Raw genomic sequence first — 18,057 nt, 5'->3', positions numbered from 1 at the left:
TGCAGTGAGCCGAGATCACACTGCTGTACTCCAGCCTGGGCGACAGAGAGAGACTCCGTCTCAAAAAAAAAAAAATTCTGGAGGGACTCCAAAGAGCATCTGTTCATATGGCTTCTGTCTATTGATATTCATCATGTTAGAAATTCAAACTGAGAAAAATTTTAAATGTGTAATCCATTTAACAATAAACCACCCATGACATGTTAATGTAAATAATAATTTTGTGAAAAGTATAATTTTCAAAATAAAAAGTCATGAGAAGGGTTGCATTGTTTTGTATATTTTTTAGGTCTCTTTGATACCCAGTTTCATGTAAGAGAGCTGGATTCTCGTATCTGCGTCAGTCTGTTGTGATAGGTTGTTTTGGTTAGTCTTTGAATATCTCATGTTACACAGATGTGTGGTTGGAAGAGGGAGGAGTACAATCATCATTTCAGATCATTGTGGATATTCCTCTTGGATACTTCACCAAAACTCAACATGTGATTGTTAATCTTAAAGCTTAGTACTGCAATGTGGAATCACTAATTTTTTTTCCACCTCTACTACCTTAAAATCCATCCAACTGACTTGCCCTTTGGATGATCTTTTATGTGTGTTTTATCCACACAAGCATATCCATATGCATCCAGGCATGTGATGTCATACCCCGGCCATTTCAAGAAAAACTATTTCTGAAATGAAGTATGCAGATTTCTAAATAGTGACCGTTTTCATCATAGAACATCAAAAAATGTCATTGATGTCACCGCAAATCTTGTCAGAAAAGTTGCTAAGTCTTTGGAAGGTATCAAGCTCGTAGTTAGAGATACAAGTTTGCCACATACGTAGAACTGAAAGCCATAGTCAGTCAATGTCTGGCATAGTCATTCTTTCAGGTAAAAATGTTATCCCACCACAAAAGTGGCTAGTTCAGCTTGCAACTCCAACCATCACCCTCCGGTACCCAGCAAAAATGCTTTATGCATGCTTTCCACGTCACACCTGAGAAAATGAAGACATGCACTCAAAGGTTGAAATGTTTAAAAATCAGTAGCACTTCTTTTTTAAGTGTATTCAGAACATCTGTAAGTGAAACTTTTTGTTCGTACTTAAAGAACATGCCAGTGAATAATGTGATGGTGACTAGTAACAGTTTGGGGCTCCCACTCGGATTCATGTTAATCACCAGCATGTTTGCACCATCAAAACCAATGTCAACACAGCAATAAAAAGGCAAGTACTGTTTCTGAATTGTTTTGAAAATCTTATTGATTTGTCTGAAGAATTATCTATCTTTTCAGTATTATATATTAATATAAAATATATTTCTCAACATGCATGTACAGTTATAAACTAGAACTTAATGGAGAAACCGAATTGGAAAAGATTTCCACTATTTTCCATTATTTTTTCCATCCTTGAACTATGTAAATTGAAAGTCTTAATACTTTTTTAAAGTATACGTAAACATGGAGTATGCTGATTACATTATCCTTGAAGAAGCGGCGCAGAAGCACTGTCAGATTTTCAAAGCCTTATGCTTATTTCTGATCTAATGTTGAGATGCCAATCATATAGTTTATGCATTTCAGTTTAGCTTTAAGATCTTGTTAACTGCTTTTAGTACCCCTGTGAACACATCAGCAAACCATCTTTCACCAGACAGCCAAAGGTAACCTCTGGACGTGAGGCAGTAAGAATCAATATAGTAAGGGTATTTTTAGGGACTGTTGATGGATTGCTGTATTTTGAGCTTAACTTCAAGTGCCAAATGCCCCAGAGCTGACTAAGATGAACTCACCATTTACTGAGGACGGGAGAGGTCATCAGGCACATAGTGGAATCTGGGATTGCCAAGACAAGATGTACGCACCTTTCCCTTTGTAGTTTTGGGGAGAATTCTTGTATGTTTTTTAGTAGCCTAATACGGTATTTTGATGAGGACTTTGTACCACCCTCCTTACTGGAGCCAAGTGTTACTCATTTGGTAACCTCCCGGTCCTGGGAACACATAGCTGTGAAATTCTAGGACAACGTGATACAGCAGCGAATCAATTAATTCTCTGTATCAGGAGGGATCTGGTACACCGAGGTACTAATGACTCTGCATCCTTCTCCAAAGGCAGCCCCACAGAAGGCGGGCGCCACGTTAAGCTGTGCTGCTGTCAGCAAGCTGAAAGCTGTGGGTCTCTGACACGGCTCTCAATTGCTAGCAGGTTTCTCTCATTGCACCTCATTTGCATCTGGGACATCAATTAGCATGTTTGTTGAGGCTAATTGAATGAAACTCAATCATAGCTCTTAATTGCTTGACTATGTGAAAAGAAATCACATTAATGCAGCTAATTAAGTGTACGGCAATAGATGCAACATAATTAGGAGCGAAATGTAAAAAACAAGGGATGGCAAAGGTGCCGGAGCAGGGTTGCAGGGGGACAGCAAGGCACAGTTACCGAGCGATTGGCGGGTTCAGAAACAGGTCCCTTTGCTCTGGCGCCTGCTTGGAAAAAATAAGCCGCGTGATGATCATGGACAACTTGAGAAGGAAAATGCAAATAGGTTTGCAATTACTACTTTTTCAAGCTGTTGAGGGGCAGGAGATGGCACCTCTGGGGGGCCTGGCTCTTGAGTGGGCCCCAGGGACTTGTTAAGTGCTGTTTAAAAGTACTTGGCTTTGAATTACCCTCACGCCTTGTTAAAGGATTTTTCCTCTTTTATCTTCGATCAGCATTTTCAACAAGGAACATGGAGAAGGATAGTATCTGGAACATTTGCATATCAGAATCAAGCTTCCTGTCTTAATTTTACCTAGTGCCCTGCCTCAGACCCGTGAAGGGTCTGCACAGCCCCTTGACTTCTAAGAAGGACATTGTTTAGTGGTTGTAGCTTTAATTCCTCAGGTACCAAGCTGGGGAGAGAGATGAAAAGGATCAGTTCTTTCAAAACCAGAAAGCTTGGTGTCGTTCCTCTTGGGAGGAACTAGAAGCCACAGATACCTGTGTCTTCACCTCCCACCTGTGTGTGAAGCACTGAGTCGGAGGGCTTTTATTGACTAGGAAATGCATTTTGTAAAGTTTTTAAAATTGTGCAGTGCCTTGAAATATAAGAATTGGCTATTTTATATACCGATTTTTTTTTTTTTAGAGCTAGTTCTGAAGTTGTAACGCCTAACTCAGGCAAGAAAACAGATCCCTTAGCCCATGCTGAGCTAAAGATAAATGGGTTCCCTTGCCGCTTTCGAATCTGGAGAGCAGACACTTGGTACATTTCTATAATAATTTTAAATAAAATATCCTGGTTATTGTATGTTAAAACATGCCTATTACAAGAGCCCATGCTGAGGCTTAGTCACTATCTGATTAGCCTCATTTTAGAGCCCATAAGCAATAAATGCTCAATTACACTCCTGTTATTGTATTTTAATTTGTTAAGAATTGGCATTAAGGAAGAAAGTTATAGCAAGTTGATATTTTTAAAGGAGTAACTGTGCAAGAAGGAATTCATTATTTACAAGCATTAACTTTGGTTTGGAAAGTTGGGTTTGCATATTTTCAGTGGATATTAATGGAAGTAAACTAAAGATGCTTGAGAAAAACCTGTTTTAAGAAATGACCAACACTAACCACTCTATGATGTGCCTTTTCTTTTCTTTTCTTTTCTTTTCTTTTCTTTTCTTTTCTTTTCAAGATAGAGTTTAGGTCTTGTCACTCAGGCTGGAGTGCAATGGCACGATCTCTGCCCACTGCAACCTCTGTCTCCCAAGTTCAAGCTATTCTCCTGCCTTAGCCTCCTAAGTAGCTGGGCTTAAAGGCACATGCCACCATGCCTGGCTAATTTTGTATTTTTAGTAGAGAAGGCATTTCACCATGTTGGCTAGGCTGGTCTTGAACTCCTGACCTCAAGTGATCCACCCGCCTTGGCCTCCCAAAGTGCTGGGATTACAAGGCGTGAGCCACCGCACCCAGCCTGATATGCTTTTCATTTGTCATCCTCAACACGGCGCAGTCCTGAGAATTCCTGTGTCTCTTCCAGCTCTACCTTTCCTTCCATCTAGTTTAACAGAGTTAATTCAATAATAACTTTCTTTCTGTCTTTGGTCTACATCCTCTCAAAGTTGTTTGTGTTTTGTGGAGTCCAGCATCTCGGCTTCCAAGTGGAATCTCCTTTCGGGGGCTGGTGAAGTCAGATTTGCGGTTCCCAGCCCAGATACCACCCTCCCATACCCCAAACCCACCATGACAGCTTTCCTCCAGTGGGACCGTGGCTGACTCCGGCCAGCCTGCCCTGAGAGTCAGGCCATCCTCCCTGAGCCACCCTGTAAGATGAAATGGCCAGTCACCAGCCTCAGGTGGCCAGGCACCTCTGCTCCCGGCCTCTGGGCTGATGTGAGATACACGCGTGCCAGGGTTTTCTGCCTGGATGGCCTGTCTGTCGTCTGCCGGGGAATACCCGGCCCTGCCCCTGCCTCTGAACTTGCACCACTGTGGCAGTTTCTGATCCTTTCTTCAGTGGTCTTCAGCCCATTGTTCTTCCTCCTGGTTCTGACCTCGGTGTTTTGAGCTTTCTGTCAGCCCCAAGACTTCTGTCCTCAGGGGTCACCAAGGACCCTGAAGCATCTTGTCCCTCTGGGGCTGGTGTAGGGGAACCTGCATTTCTCTATTTCTCTGCCAGAATGTCCCCCGCCAGTGTGGCTGTGCCCTCTTTGTGCCCTCATGTAAGAGGTTCTCCTCCCGCCCATCCTGCCATTGAGAATTCCTGCACCCTTTTCTCTTGAGTCTGATTTGGCTCCACGTGGCACCCTCTAAGTCGCGTCGGTTGCGGGGAGGTCTACACTGTCACACCCCAGGCTCACCCACCTTCCCATGGTTGGGCAGGGAGAAAACAGGTCTTCTCATCCTCTGCCCCAAGGACCCACGATTTCATTCCTTTCCCCTGAACTGGAATTGTGTACTTCGTGGCTTTCATTGTGCCGTTTCTTCTATCAGCAAACATCTACTTGTTGATAAACCTGTGACTCCTTCACAAGTGTGGGTGTTGTCCTACAATTAAAAGGTGTACTGCTTGCCTGTAATCCCAGCTACTCAGGAGACTGAAGCAGGAGAATCACTTGAATTTGGAAGGCAGAGGTTGCAGTGAGCTGAGAGCATGCCACTGCACTGCAGCCTGGGCAGTAGAGTGAGACTCTTGTCTCAAAAAAGAAAAAAAGGTGGACAGCCTGTTTGCTGGAAGCCACTGGGATCTCGCTTTGGCCTCTCTGCTACCCTGTGTCCCAGCAGCTCCCTCAAAACACTTGGCCAAGTTTCCTAGTCCCTGAGACAGAGGTTTCCAACCCTTGCATAATGATTCTAGAACTTTATCCAACTATCTCTCTGCATCAGGTAACTGCCGTTGGCCTGTTAAAAGACAGCAGCCCACTTCCCCACCCTGCCCCGGTCCCTTGCATCCAGCATGTGAGTTTATTTGGCAGTTCTTCTAAAATTACGTTGGCTGAGCACGGTGGCTTATGCCTGTAACCCCAGTGCTTTGGGAGGGTGACTTGAGACTAGGAGTTGAACACCAACCTGGGCAACCTAGCAAGACCCCATGCCTAAAAAAATTAATAAATGAAATGGAATTATGTTCACTTGAACTTAATTACTTAAAACAAAGACAAATTTATTGGTTTTCAAATCTAGAGGGAATTCACCAAGATGCTGCCAAAGAAAGAGCATATTTATTCCCACTTCCTGCAGAGTCTTAAAACACTTGAAATGTTGTTTTTCCAAGGGTGATTTCCAAATACAATCATTTCTCTGTATTCATGTGGGATTGGCTCCAGGACCCTCCAGAATACCAAGATCCTCAAATGCTCAAGTTCCTTATATAATACAGCATAGTATTTACATATAACCTGCACACATTCTCCCGTATACCTTAAATCATCCCTAGATTACTTATACCTCATGCAACGTAAATGCAATATTTTCTTATTTTGTATTTTTTAATTGTTATATTGTTACAGAGGGCTGAGTATATATTCTTTCTTAAGGTGTGATATCGAGTAGTATGTGTCCAGAGTGCTTAAGATACTGTATTTGCAGGCAAGGAGTCTCATCACCAAAAAAAAAAAAAAACAACAATGAGTGATGATGATGATGATGCACTAAAGGATCAGTAACTCACTGGCCAGCAGGCCCATGCCCCGGCTCTCAGGTGCTTGTTCACCTTCCCCCTTCCCTGCCCTTCAGTCAGTTCCCAGGTACTGTTTGACTCCACGGTGAGTTAAGTGAGCTGCCAGAGAGCCGTCACTGTCCACCGAGGCTTCCCGGTAGTTCCCTGATCGCTGCTGGTCATGTGCTTCCAAGGCCTAGAAAGCCAGATTCTTTTTCTAACATCCAGCTGTTTTGTATCCATCCCTGAGCTCCCTATTTTTTTGATGCCATAACTCCCACCCCTTGGACGTCTTCCTGGTTCTTAGCGAAACACTTGACCTTTTTACTTCCAGTTTTCTCCTGATTTTTCACCAGAGAGCTTCAGCCTTATCAAGATTTTAATGACATTCCCATCTGAAACAGAAAGGTTATTACAACATGGTTTCCTACTCCATGGAATTTTATTTGGAATTTATGGGAGGAGCCTAATGTACTCTCTGATAAACAAGAGTTCAAAAAATCGGATTTTATGTGTAGACTTACTTCCTAATGCCCCTTGAAGGAGGTACCTGCTGTGTCTCTCCTTGTATCTGTAGCTCCTGGGTTAGTTCAGGAAACAGAAGCAAAACTCTGATTAAATATAATGATGATGCTACCAGTACTCTGCAGATAAAAATCTCATGATTTTTAAAGTGCTTTCCACAGTGGAAGGGTCTTAGGGTTATAACTCATGACGTCTGATAGACCCTTTTGTTCTAGGTTGTAAAAGGTCTTTTTTTTTTAATCTCTCTTGGATGTTTAACATTTTGAACAGGATTACATGCAGAATGTTCATGGTAAGGAGATTGACCTTCTGAGAACCACTGTGAAAGTCCCAGGGAAGAGGCCACCCCGAGCCACGTCGGCCTGCGCGCCCATCTCCAGCCCTAAAACCAATGGCCTGTCCAAGGACATGAGCAGTTTACACATCTCACCCAATTCAGGTAAGCTTACGGCAAACGCACTAAGAAATCAAGTTCAATGGCAACAGATGGTCCAGGCTTGAGGACAATGTTGGGCTCTTAGGTTAAGTGGAGGTGGTAACTATCACGTTACAGATTAAGGTTTAGAAACCTTATCACTTCTGTGGCTGATCATTTCCTTTAAACTTTCAGTTCCGCAAATGCCAGCGAGCAAATGGTGCTTTGAATCACAGCTGCAAAAACCATGCATCTAGGCCTTTCGCAGGGCTGCGTGGTGGAAAGTGAAGTTTAACGTGTGAACTGGGTATTTAAGGGCCTTCTGAAAAACATGAATTAATGTTAATGTCAAAGATTAACTCATTTGTGATAACTGTATGTATGAAAGTGGTAAAACCATTCGGATGCAACATTCAGAGGAAACCATTTGACCTATATAAAATGCAAATTTTGTGTTACTATATGTTAATTATCTGCCATTCTTTAATGCAACTTTGGTTCTCTGTATTCTCTTTTAAAGGAGATTTTTTATTCATTCAGGATCAGAGAAAGCTGTTATTTTCGCAAATGTTGATGTGTTTAGAAATTTCTGGCCTCTGTGCCCAGTTGCAAGCCATCCAAAATGACGTTCATTTTTATTTACGTTTGTGCAAATAATTGCCCTGTGTCATGAACCTTCCCATTGCTGTTCATCAGAGATAGGGTGAAGATGCTCTTGAGTCCTCCCACACACACAGTCAGGCTCCTTCAGCATAGGGAAATCCCTTCAAGAATGTTGCATTTTCTCCAGCAGGAAGTCCAGAACTTTCTTCTCTTCCACCTACATCCTGTCTTCTTAAAACAGATTTCTGGCTAGGCGCAGTGGCTCACGCCTATAATCCCAGCACTTTGGGAGACTGAGGCGGGAGGATCGCCTGAGGTCAGGAGTTCGAGACCAGCCTGGCCAACCTGGTGAAACCCCAGCCCTACTACAAATACAAAAACTAGCCAGGCGTGGTGGCAGGTGCCTGTAATCTCAGCTACTTGGGAGGCTGAGGCAGGAGAATCGCTTGACCCCGAGAGGCGGAGGTTGCAGTGAGCCGAGATTGCATCATTGCACTCCAGCCAGGGTGACAGAGCGGGACTCCATCTCAAAAACAAAAACAAAAAAAAGCAACAGATTTCTCTCCTACAAGTTTCTGGTCTTTAATGCTGCACTTTCCTCTTCTGAAGCATTAAGTGCTTTTAAAGAGGGACGATGCTGACGGCCTGGTTCTGTGGCATGAACGACACTGGTAGGTGAGAGCAGGATGGTACAGAGGAGTTCAGATTTGGGTCCTCCATCCTGGGCTCCACTGCACAGTGTTAGGCAGTCACTGAGCTGGTTCCTTCCCACCACACTGGGGTGCTCTTGCCTGGCCTCCCTCTGTTGCAGGGGGAGCCATGTCAGAGAAGATAACATGGAAGTGCTGGAAAGCTGAATACAAACGCAAGCTGTTGTTTCTCATCAAAATAAAAACTGGCTTTATGCTAAAGGAGTCTTGAGTGCCTCCCAGAAAAGTGAGGACAGTATTTTTCCTGGGGCTTCTATGACCTGCCGACCTTTCTTCCAAGACATGCGTGAGGTTTTTCTTACTAGAGCATTGTGCTAACTATGGGGTGGGAAGAGAAAAGAAGGGCACGAGAAAGAGAAAACAATCTGTAGTGAGGAAAAAGCTGAAGGCTTTATTGCATTAGCACATTACGTAAGCTCATTCATTTATTCAAAGAATATCTATAGGCCGGGTGCGGTGGCTCACGGCTGTAACCCCAGCACTTTGGGAGGCTGAGGTAGGTGAATCACCTGAGGTCAGGAGTTCAAGACCAGCCTGGCCAACATGGTGAAACCCCGTCTCTATTAAAAATACAAAAATTAGCTGGGCGTGGTGGTGCGTGCCTGTAATCCCAGCTACTCAGGAGGCTGAGGCAGGGGAATCGCTTAAACCCAGGAGGCGAAGGTTGCAGTGAGCTGAGATCACGCCACTGCACTCCAGCCTGCACAACAGAGTGAGACTCTGTCTCAAAAAAAAAAAAAAAAAAATCTATCAAGCACCTATTTTGTGCCAGAAATTATGCAAACTATAGATATGGAGTCCCTAACCTCTAGAATTCTTCCATTTCCATCTCCCCTTCTGACCTATCACATCGCATCTAGTCATCTAGTTATTTCAGTCAACAAGTGTTTATTGAGTTTCATTTTTATAATTTTAAACTGATAAAAATATGTTAAATAGAATTAATTAAACTTAAATAAAAAGTTATTTATCTTTGTAACATGGTGTTTTGAATTATGTATATACATTGTGGAATGGCTAAATCATGCCATTCGTGGAGTTTCTAGTGTGTGCCTGAGATATAGTTCCTGCCCTCAGGAATCTCCCCTGTTGTTGGGGAGAGAGACAAGTAGACAGAGGCCGCACCAGGCCCCAGGCCCCAGGCCCCAGGAGGGCTGTGTAAAGGGCAGGGCATGGAGACTCAGTGATGCTATGGTTGGCTCCACCCCAGGAGGTGGGCCAGGCTTCAAGGAATAGGGGATACCTGCTGAGTTTGAATAAAGGATAGGAATTTGCCAGGCACACAGATATGAAGGAAGGGCACCAAATCTGTGAAGAAGCGTTCACTATGTAAAAGTAGGATTTCGAACTTCCTCATCTTGAGACTTACGTTCCTTGGAGCCAAATGCCACTGTTGTCCTGAGGGAAACACTAATGTTTGATTGTAAGTAGATAATGCAAAGACCCTATAAACCGTGCCATATCTGATGGAATCGGCTGTGGCATGGGCCTCTCTCTTTGAGGGAGTGAGCTGTGTGTCCTTGGAAGGCATTTCCCATTGCTCAGTTTCATTCTCTTTAAGAGCCCCCCTGTTGGGCAAATGGGAGGGTTGTGACGAGATTGAAATCCCTTTTCCATGGTCACAGCCCTCAGTGTGTCACAGGACATCTCCGCAACCCTCAGACAGGTTAATCCTGCACAGGGGCCTGGCTGACTTTCCCTCTTCTCTGGATTTCAACTAGGGATACAGAAGTGGGGGTATGGCCTTAGCACAAAGGCAGTGCCACTTTGGGAAGAAGAAAATGCCTGATGGCCACAGCAGTGCTAAGGGAAGTGGCACCCTGACCAAGCATGCCGGTGAAGTCATCAGCTGGTGTGCAGCGAGAATGCACAGGTAGATCCTCAGATGGCAGCCCTTGTGGACTGCTCAGCTTCATTCTTTGGTTCTGAGAATGAGCTGCGGGTGGAGGCACTTCTGTAAGAGGAAGCAGCTTCATTAAAATATTGGGAAATTTTCGTTTGCATTCACCTCCTCTAAACATGAACATGAATCTGTAAAGTGATACATTCTTTCTTGCTTCAGAAATTAAAGCGTTTGGGGATTTGAGTTTTTATGCTCTTTGAAAATGGAGTTTCTTATGTCTAAAACCATCATTCACAAAATGTCCTTTCACCCGAGGAATTCCAACACAACAAATTCAATCTGAAATAAATTGAGGCTACATTTAAGAGACGGACTTTTAGCTAAAAATAGGTATTAGAGAGCTGTGTGCCCAAAAATTGAATACTTTATTCTTCACTCTTGAGACTTGTTTGTTTTGTCTCAGTTCTAGGTGAACTGGAGGGTTTTCTTTCTTTATGTTTTCATTTCTGTATTCATTTTCTTATCTCAATGTGATTGAATTAGATCAACGTTTTGTGCCTTCTCTTCCCGTAATTTACATTCACATAGACTTGATGTATGTATGAACCTAAGTCTTTGTGGATAACACCTATTATTGCTTTGGAATTACTGTCCATATGTGGAATGATTCATTCGGTTGGTACAACCATTTCCAGGGTTCTTGATACACATTTCCAAATTAACTTCTAAAAGGTTTTATATAAAAACTCTTCCCATCCATAGCTGTCACCCATTTCACCTCACACACTTGCTAATGCTATTAATATTATTGTTAGAATTTATGCTAATCTGATAAGCCATAAAAATACCTCGTTTTGTTTATTTGGATTTTTTCAATCGGTAGGGAAGCTGAACAGCTCACATGTGTTAGCTGTATGTGTTTCTTACGTTGTAATTAATTGTTTAGGTGTATATTTGCCCATTTTTGCTCTAGGTTCTTGTCTTTTTCTTATTGATATCTAAGAACTCTTTGTATATTTAGGATATGAATATATTTTGCAGGTATTTCCCCAGTTTATTATTTACCTTTTAAATTTTATGGTCTTCTTTACATAAAGTGGTTTTCCCTCTCTTTTATTTATAATCAGATTATCTTTTACTGTGGTGATTTCTACTTTAAGCTATTTAGAAAGCCTTTAATAATCTTGAAACCAGATCACAGTTGATATATGTATACTTCTAAGTTTTAGTTTTATTGTTTTTTTCCTTAAAAAATATATGTATATGTGTTTATGTGTGTGAATATATGTATATGCATATATATCTGTATGTATGTGTGTGTATACATGTATATGCATGTATTTAGCCCCTAATCCACCTTTAATTTGTTTGGGTCTATTGTGTGTGACAGAAATCTAATTGAATTTTTTATTCAAATAAATACTCAACTGTCCTTTTTTCTCTTTGTTGAATTTTTTTTCTTTCCTTATTAATTCCATATGTCTCCTTTGTTGTAGAACTCAGTCATTTCATCCAATGGGCTGTGTTTCTGGCCTCTCCAATGTTATTCCGAGACCTGGTATCCCTACATTGTCTTACCTTAGGTAGATTTACCACAATGTCGTAGGTTTATGACTCCGTTTATATCTGGTAGTATATAACACAGTTGAATATTTCTCTTTTATCTTCCAGTTTTTCTTGGCTACTGCTACCTGCTTATTTTTCTCAAATGAACTAAAGAATAACTTGAAACCTTCTCCGTCTTGATGAAAAATAATCCCCTCATTGGGGCACATGACATCAGGACTTCCTGAGGCTGTGATACGGGCACGTAAATAAAATAAAATAATAAAAATAATCCTGTCATGGCTTTTAACTGGCATTGGTTTTAAGCTATTAATTGTGGAGGAAGTGACATCTTTACTATGTTATTTCCCAATTTATTCAAATTTGTATTATAGCCTCCAGCAAAGTTCAGCATTTTTTTTTTTTCATTTAGATGCTGGACATGTCTTGTTAATCTATTCTGTTAGTTTATAATTTTTGATGCATTGTGAAGCTAATCGTTTTTAGAGGGGTGGGGTCTATTATGTCATCTAATTGGTAAGAATTAAGAAAACTCCTACTTTTTGTATTTTCTATATTCCGCCATCTTGCTGAACTCTTGTTAGTTGGAATAGCTATTGGAGGTGTCTGTTGATTCTCTGGCACACAGTCATCATGCATTCCATATTTCAGATATTATAATGCCTAACTGTATGTCAGTGTTGACTTTTAATTTCTCCCACCAGTTTACTGACACAGAGACTGGATTGTGTCGCCGCCTCCTGTGCCATTCATCTCCATTGTTACTGAGTCTGCTGTGCGCCCACCCTTGATTAATGCTCCGGATATTGGGGTAGGGGGAGGACAAGACGGTCTCTCCGGGAGCCTTACACTCAAGTGGGGGTGGAGGATTCCAAAGATAAACACACAAGTAAGATCATTGTAAGGAATGATAAGTGCTGAAGGGATACTTGGGGCAATTGAATAGAAAATACCTGGAGGGGGTTTGGGAGGGGTTTGGGGTGAGGTCTTCCTAGGACTTGGGAAGTTATTTGCCTGTATTGAAATAGTGACTACATGTCACACTTTAAAACGCTGGAAATGTGGTCATCTCCCTGTCAGTTTTTGCCATGGGTTTGGGAGAGAGGAAGAAACACGCACTGTAAGGCCGGGCGCGGTGGCTCAAGCCTGTCATCCCAGCACTTTGGGAGGCCGAGAGGGCGGATCACAAGGTCAGGAGATCGAGACCATCCTGGCCAACACGGTGAAACCCCGTCTCTACTAAAAAAATACAAAACCTAGCCAGGCGAGGTGGCGGCGCCTCTAGTCCCAGCTACTCGGGAGGCTGAGGCAGGAGAATGGCGTGAATCCAGGAGGCGGAGCTTGCAGTGAGCTGAGATCCAGCCACTGCACTCCAGCCTGGGCGACAGAGCGAGACTCCCTCTCAAAATAAAAAAAAAAAAAAAAGAAACACGCGCTGTCAGAGCAGCTGCCTTGTGCACTGCTGATGACTGGGCTCAGGCCACCCTCTGGGGCTCATGCATTGAGGACGGCAGAGGAGCTGCAATGGTGATGGGGTGGCTCTGGGCTCCCTGTGGCAGTCGTGGAGTTCAGGAGTGGGCTGGGGCACAGAGCAGGCTGTGCGACGAAATCAAGGAGAGCTGGCCAGTGTTGTCCCTGCCACCAACGCCCCCAAGAGAGCATGCATGGGAACAGGCAGCATGCCTAGGGAGGGCAGAACCTTTTGATGTGGATGCTGGTGCTCGAAAGAGGGAAACGGAGATGATTGTGAAACTCAAACCTCCTCACAGTCACAGAGGAAGAGAAAGAAATGGAGAGGCAAGGCAGCTCTAACCATAGGTGGTATGAAGTGCACCAGCCACTCACAGCGCCTCACACAATAGGTCTAAAATGAAACCCACCAGTCAGCATGGGCCATACACCTGCTCAGAGCCCATAACAAGCCTTCTGGTTGGTCGAGGCTGCAGAGAAAACCTTGGCCACTTCATCTGCCTTATCAATCCACATGCTCTTATTCATAGATAATGGACAATGAAGATGTTTGTGGGAATCAACAGTAAAGATGTGAAGGATAACTGATCTTAGGAAAAAGAATGACATTTTGGTGAAAGGGAATTTAAAAGGAAATTATAACTCCTGTCAACAGAAGAATTTAATAGGTTAGTTATTAATGATACTCATAAAATTAAGCAAACCGAGAGCGTGTGTTTGGCCGTGTGTGGTGGCTCATGCCTGTAACCACAGCACTTTGGGAGGCCTAGGTGGGCAGATCACCTGAGCCCAAGAGTTCGAGACCAACATGGTGAAACCCTGTCTTTACAAAAAATGCAAAAATTAGCTGGGCATAGTGATGAGTGCCTGTGGTCCCAGCTGCTGGGGAGGCTGAGGTGGGAGGATAGCTTGAGCCCAAGAGGTCAAGGCTGCAGTGAGCCTTGATCATGCCACTGTACTCCAGCCTGGGCAACAGAGTGAGGCCTGTGTCAAAAAAATAAAGAATATGTGAAAATACTATAGGAGAAAGAGTTTTAGAAATAAAGATTGCAAAAAATTAAAAAATTCAGTAGACAAATACTGTAAAGAACATGGCTAAAGACATGTTGGTAGTCAAAGATATAACAGAAAAATATATACTAGAGGCAAGTAAGGATATCTGAAGAGTCAAGTATCAAGTTGGATGGGAGAGGAGGCTCTGCAAAAATAAAAATAAAATCTTAAAACACACCTGAAATAGGAGAACAATAAGGTAACCTACAAGAGAAATCTGACTGTAGAATTCTCAAGAGCAACATGCATTCTTAAATATAATGGAAATATTCCCTCCTAAGGACAATTAATTCTGAACCTAGAAGCCCATGCAAAGACGACTACTAATCAAAATGAAGGTAGAAAAAAAGACATCTTTAGACAACATACAGGGCTATGCAACATCTCTGTCTTAAAGGGTTTTGAAAAAATTACTTAAGGATCTACTCCAGAAAAAAAGAAGAATCCAAAAAATATTTATTCAGGCCTGGTTAAACCTTCCCTTCCTCATTCAAGGTCACTAGCTTCTCAGGATGTCCATGGCCATTATCCACTTCCATTCTTTTGGCCTGGAACTTACGCTGTCTTAAGTTGCCATTCTAATGGGGATCCACCAGAAGCCACATTTTGGAGAATCTTCGCAACTTGAATTGCAGGTATAGGTCCAGAGAAGGAGGTAAAACATCAAGGTATTTTCTGACATGAATGTTTGGCCAGCCTGGTTTGGTGACGCTGTATCCACGTGTCACAGAATGCAGAGTTGTATTGGCTTCCACAGTTATTGTCACATTTAAGTAGAGAGCAGGAAAACATAATGGCCGACAGCAAGGGTTTCGGAGGCAAAATCACTGAATAGAATCCCATTTCTCCTGTCTCAGACACTTCTGAAGTTGTCTCACTAAACCCCAGCTTCCTTGTTTTTAAAATGGGGAAATGGTGTCCACTTCTGTTCTGCGGAGAAGAACACACAGCATTCCTCTGAAAAGCTTGGCTGATGCTGACTTCACAGAATTATATCATTACTTCATCATAATGGTCATACCAAAAGGAAGGAAGAGGGGAAAGAAATTATGTTCTTGAATTAATTTTTCAAATACAATAAAGCATTGACATAGCCTTTGCGTAGACGTAATGGACATAGGGCTTAGACTTCACAAACCCATGCTCCCCAACAGACAGCATCCCACTATCATGGCAGTGAGGGGGCAGACAGAAGAAATGCTCTTCCGGACTTTCATGGATCTCCATGGAGCTATCTGCTCCAGTCTGTGTCCTGTGGTCACTTTATTCTGTAACTCCTGGTTGTGACATTTTTGTTCTAGGATGACAGATATCTTCTTGTCTCTAAAGTGTGTCTTTGTTGGGTTTTTGCAACTATGGATATGTTTTTATCCTAACCAGATTGATGCTTAGACCTTTGTCAAAGGAAACCTTTCCCCTTCTCCTCCACATCCCCCCCCTTCCCCACTTGAGGCCCCCAGCGGTTTCGAAATATTAAAGCCGTCAGGAGGGTTGAAGCTGATTTTCCAGGGGAGGTGGGGGAGGCGGGGACAGCAAATGTGTTTTGAGTATTGAACTGCCGTTGACATCTAAAGTCTCAACCATGCTGTTTTCTCCACACTTCAGCAATCAGGACATCCAGCAAACCCATAAAAAACCAAACTAATAGCATGAATATTCAGTGACCTAGAATACTAATTATTGTCATGAATATTAATGTGATCGGACTTGCTTTTTCCTCTCCTCTTTCTCTCTCGTCCTCTTTCTCCCTCTCTCCCTCTCTCTTTTTTTCCACTTAGCCGGCTCTAAAGATGGGTCATAATGAGAGCATTTAAGAGGGAGCGCTCTCCGCCGTGACAGGGACCGGGGTAATAAGGAGAGCTTGATTAACGTGGTGCACTTGGGGGAGAGATGAGAGGCTTCACGTGGGCCTGTTCGGGGGAGGCAATGAGGCACCGGCGGCTCTGTTGCTGCTCCCGGAGATTAATGAGGCCTAAGAGTGCATTAGGAACAGTGACAAAGGTTTGATCTAATGGGCTCAGTCATTTTTCCTTTGAGTGACAGACGCACAGAAGTAATTGGCTGTGCAGAATGGCAGCTCATTGGCGGTACTTAAGGATACATTATCCCCGTTGTGTGGCCCGCAGAGGCTGTTTATCAAAACTGCTCACACTGCAGACGCGGAGTCGCGAAGCTGCTGTTACAGTGGTAATAGCTATTAAAAAAAAAATAACGCAACATCAAAACTAGACCCGTTGTCTCATGGAAAGAAAGTTTTTCTTTGTTTAGTTTCAAACGGTCTAGAAAACATTATAATAACTCTGGAGTCCAGAGTCTGTTGTGGGCCCTGGATGAGCAGTGTCAGTCCACGCGTGTCCCCTGCCGGCATGCAGCGTGGCCAAGGCTTGGTGGAACACAGATCCTTGCATCCCACTCATGTCAATCGAGGTCACCCGGGAGTTTCCCATACATTGGATCTTGGTTCCAACCTCTAATATGTAAATTGGAGGCTTCTGCTAAGTACCCTTCCAGCACTTTGGTGTAGACCATTTGCAAACAGAAGCCTTATTGAGAGTTGAGAATTATTTTTCTGAAATAAAACCTCAATATCAGTAGCATGTGATATCTGCTTTCATAAACCAGGTTTTGTTGGAATTAGTGTTAATGTCTATTTGACAATTTTTAGGGAAAAAGTTAATGTTTTGTGAGGCTTCTTCTCTTAGACGTCAGGAAGTTAGCTAAATCTGACATTTAAAGACACGAAAGTTCATCTTAGTTCTTTTGAAGAATTGCAGTATCTTCAGCTTTTATGAGTAATGCATTCTCACTGCTAGTTGTTTCTGTGTTTATACATTGCTCCCACTGAGGTTTAGGCAAATTCGTGTGATATTGCTTCCATCATTAAATTGTAAACTCTTGGAGGCATACACTGTTATTTCTCTTTCTTTGTTATCCTCTTTTAGTTTTGTGACCTAGCAATTATTTTTTCATTAAGTCTGTATTCCTGCATGTTACCCGTCATGTGAAATGTAAGTGATCGATGTTGAGGAGGAGATTAGTTGGTTTCCTGCAGATGATGTTCCCCTGTAGTAGCCCTCCATGGTCCCGAGCATTGGTGCGCAATTCAGAAGTAAGTGTCGCACTTCCGATGTAAGGAAAGCTTCCATTATTTGAACTCTAAGTGGGGTGTTCTTTTCTGAAAGAACCAACTAAAGCAACTTGATTCCTGATGATTTCAGCTGAGACATAACAGGATGGCCAGGCTCCTGAGTTGGATGTGGTAACAGGTGTGCCTACAAGTAAATAAAAGGTGCTTCAAAAACTTTTTTTCTCTCAAAAATGCATGTGGGTGGTGAGGAATAGTGTTTCAGCTGCTGCACTGATGCTTCTGAGACCAGCGAAGTGGTCTGCAGGGTCAGCTGTGGGAAAGACGAGGTGCCGGGAAGAGCCTGTGTGAATTACTCGGGCCCCCTCCACCAGGGAGCCAGCAGCCAGCCCCAGGTGCCAGTGAGAACCGCAGCCTTGGAAAAGGACTTCTGACTCTTCCAGGCTGGAGTTGAGTACGTGGCTTCCCTGCTTTCTGCAGTCCTTTCCCACATTGGCAGAGGAGAGTTTTTCGAAGTAATCGTGACATTTTTCCGTCTTGAAACATTGTGGCCCATTGTTTTGAGTTACCACTCATATAGTGCACGATTGCCTTTCTGGAATATTTCTAGTGAGTGGTCAAACTCGGCAACATCCCAACCAGCAAACCTGTAAAA

General features: G+C 43.0%; 1 protein-coding gene across 8 annotated transcripts in view; it reads left to right on the top strand.

Annotated features, from left to right (window-relative positions):
* AGAP1 (ArfGAP with GTPase domain, ankyrin repeat and PH domain 1) overlaps positions 1–18,057 on the top strand; it is a 637,917-nt gene that overhangs the window by 408,149 nt on the left and 211,711 nt on the right. For all 8 annotated transcript variants that reach the window (XM_033229802.1, XM_033229800.1, XM_033229801.1 and 5 more), the window contains one exon: positions 6,928–7,096. In XM_033229802.1, coding sequence (XP_033085693.1) covers positions 6,928–7,096 — 169 coding nt within the window. The remainder of the gene's footprint in view (positions 1–6,927; positions 7,097–18,057) is intronic.

The sequence above is a fragment of the Trachypithecus francoisi genome, unplaced genomic scaffold (genome assembly GCF_009764315.1).
Source record: "Trachypithecus francoisi isolate TF-2019V2 unplaced genomic scaffold, Tfra_2.0 Lachesis_group13, whole genome shotgun sequence".
In the NCBI taxonomy this organism is placed as follows: Eukaryota; Metazoa; Chordata; class Mammalia; order Primates; family Cercopithecidae; genus Trachypithecus; species Trachypithecus francoisi.
The sequence above is the reverse complement of the archived record's forward strand: the minus strand, read 5'-3'. Positions and strand labels throughout refer to the sequence as shown.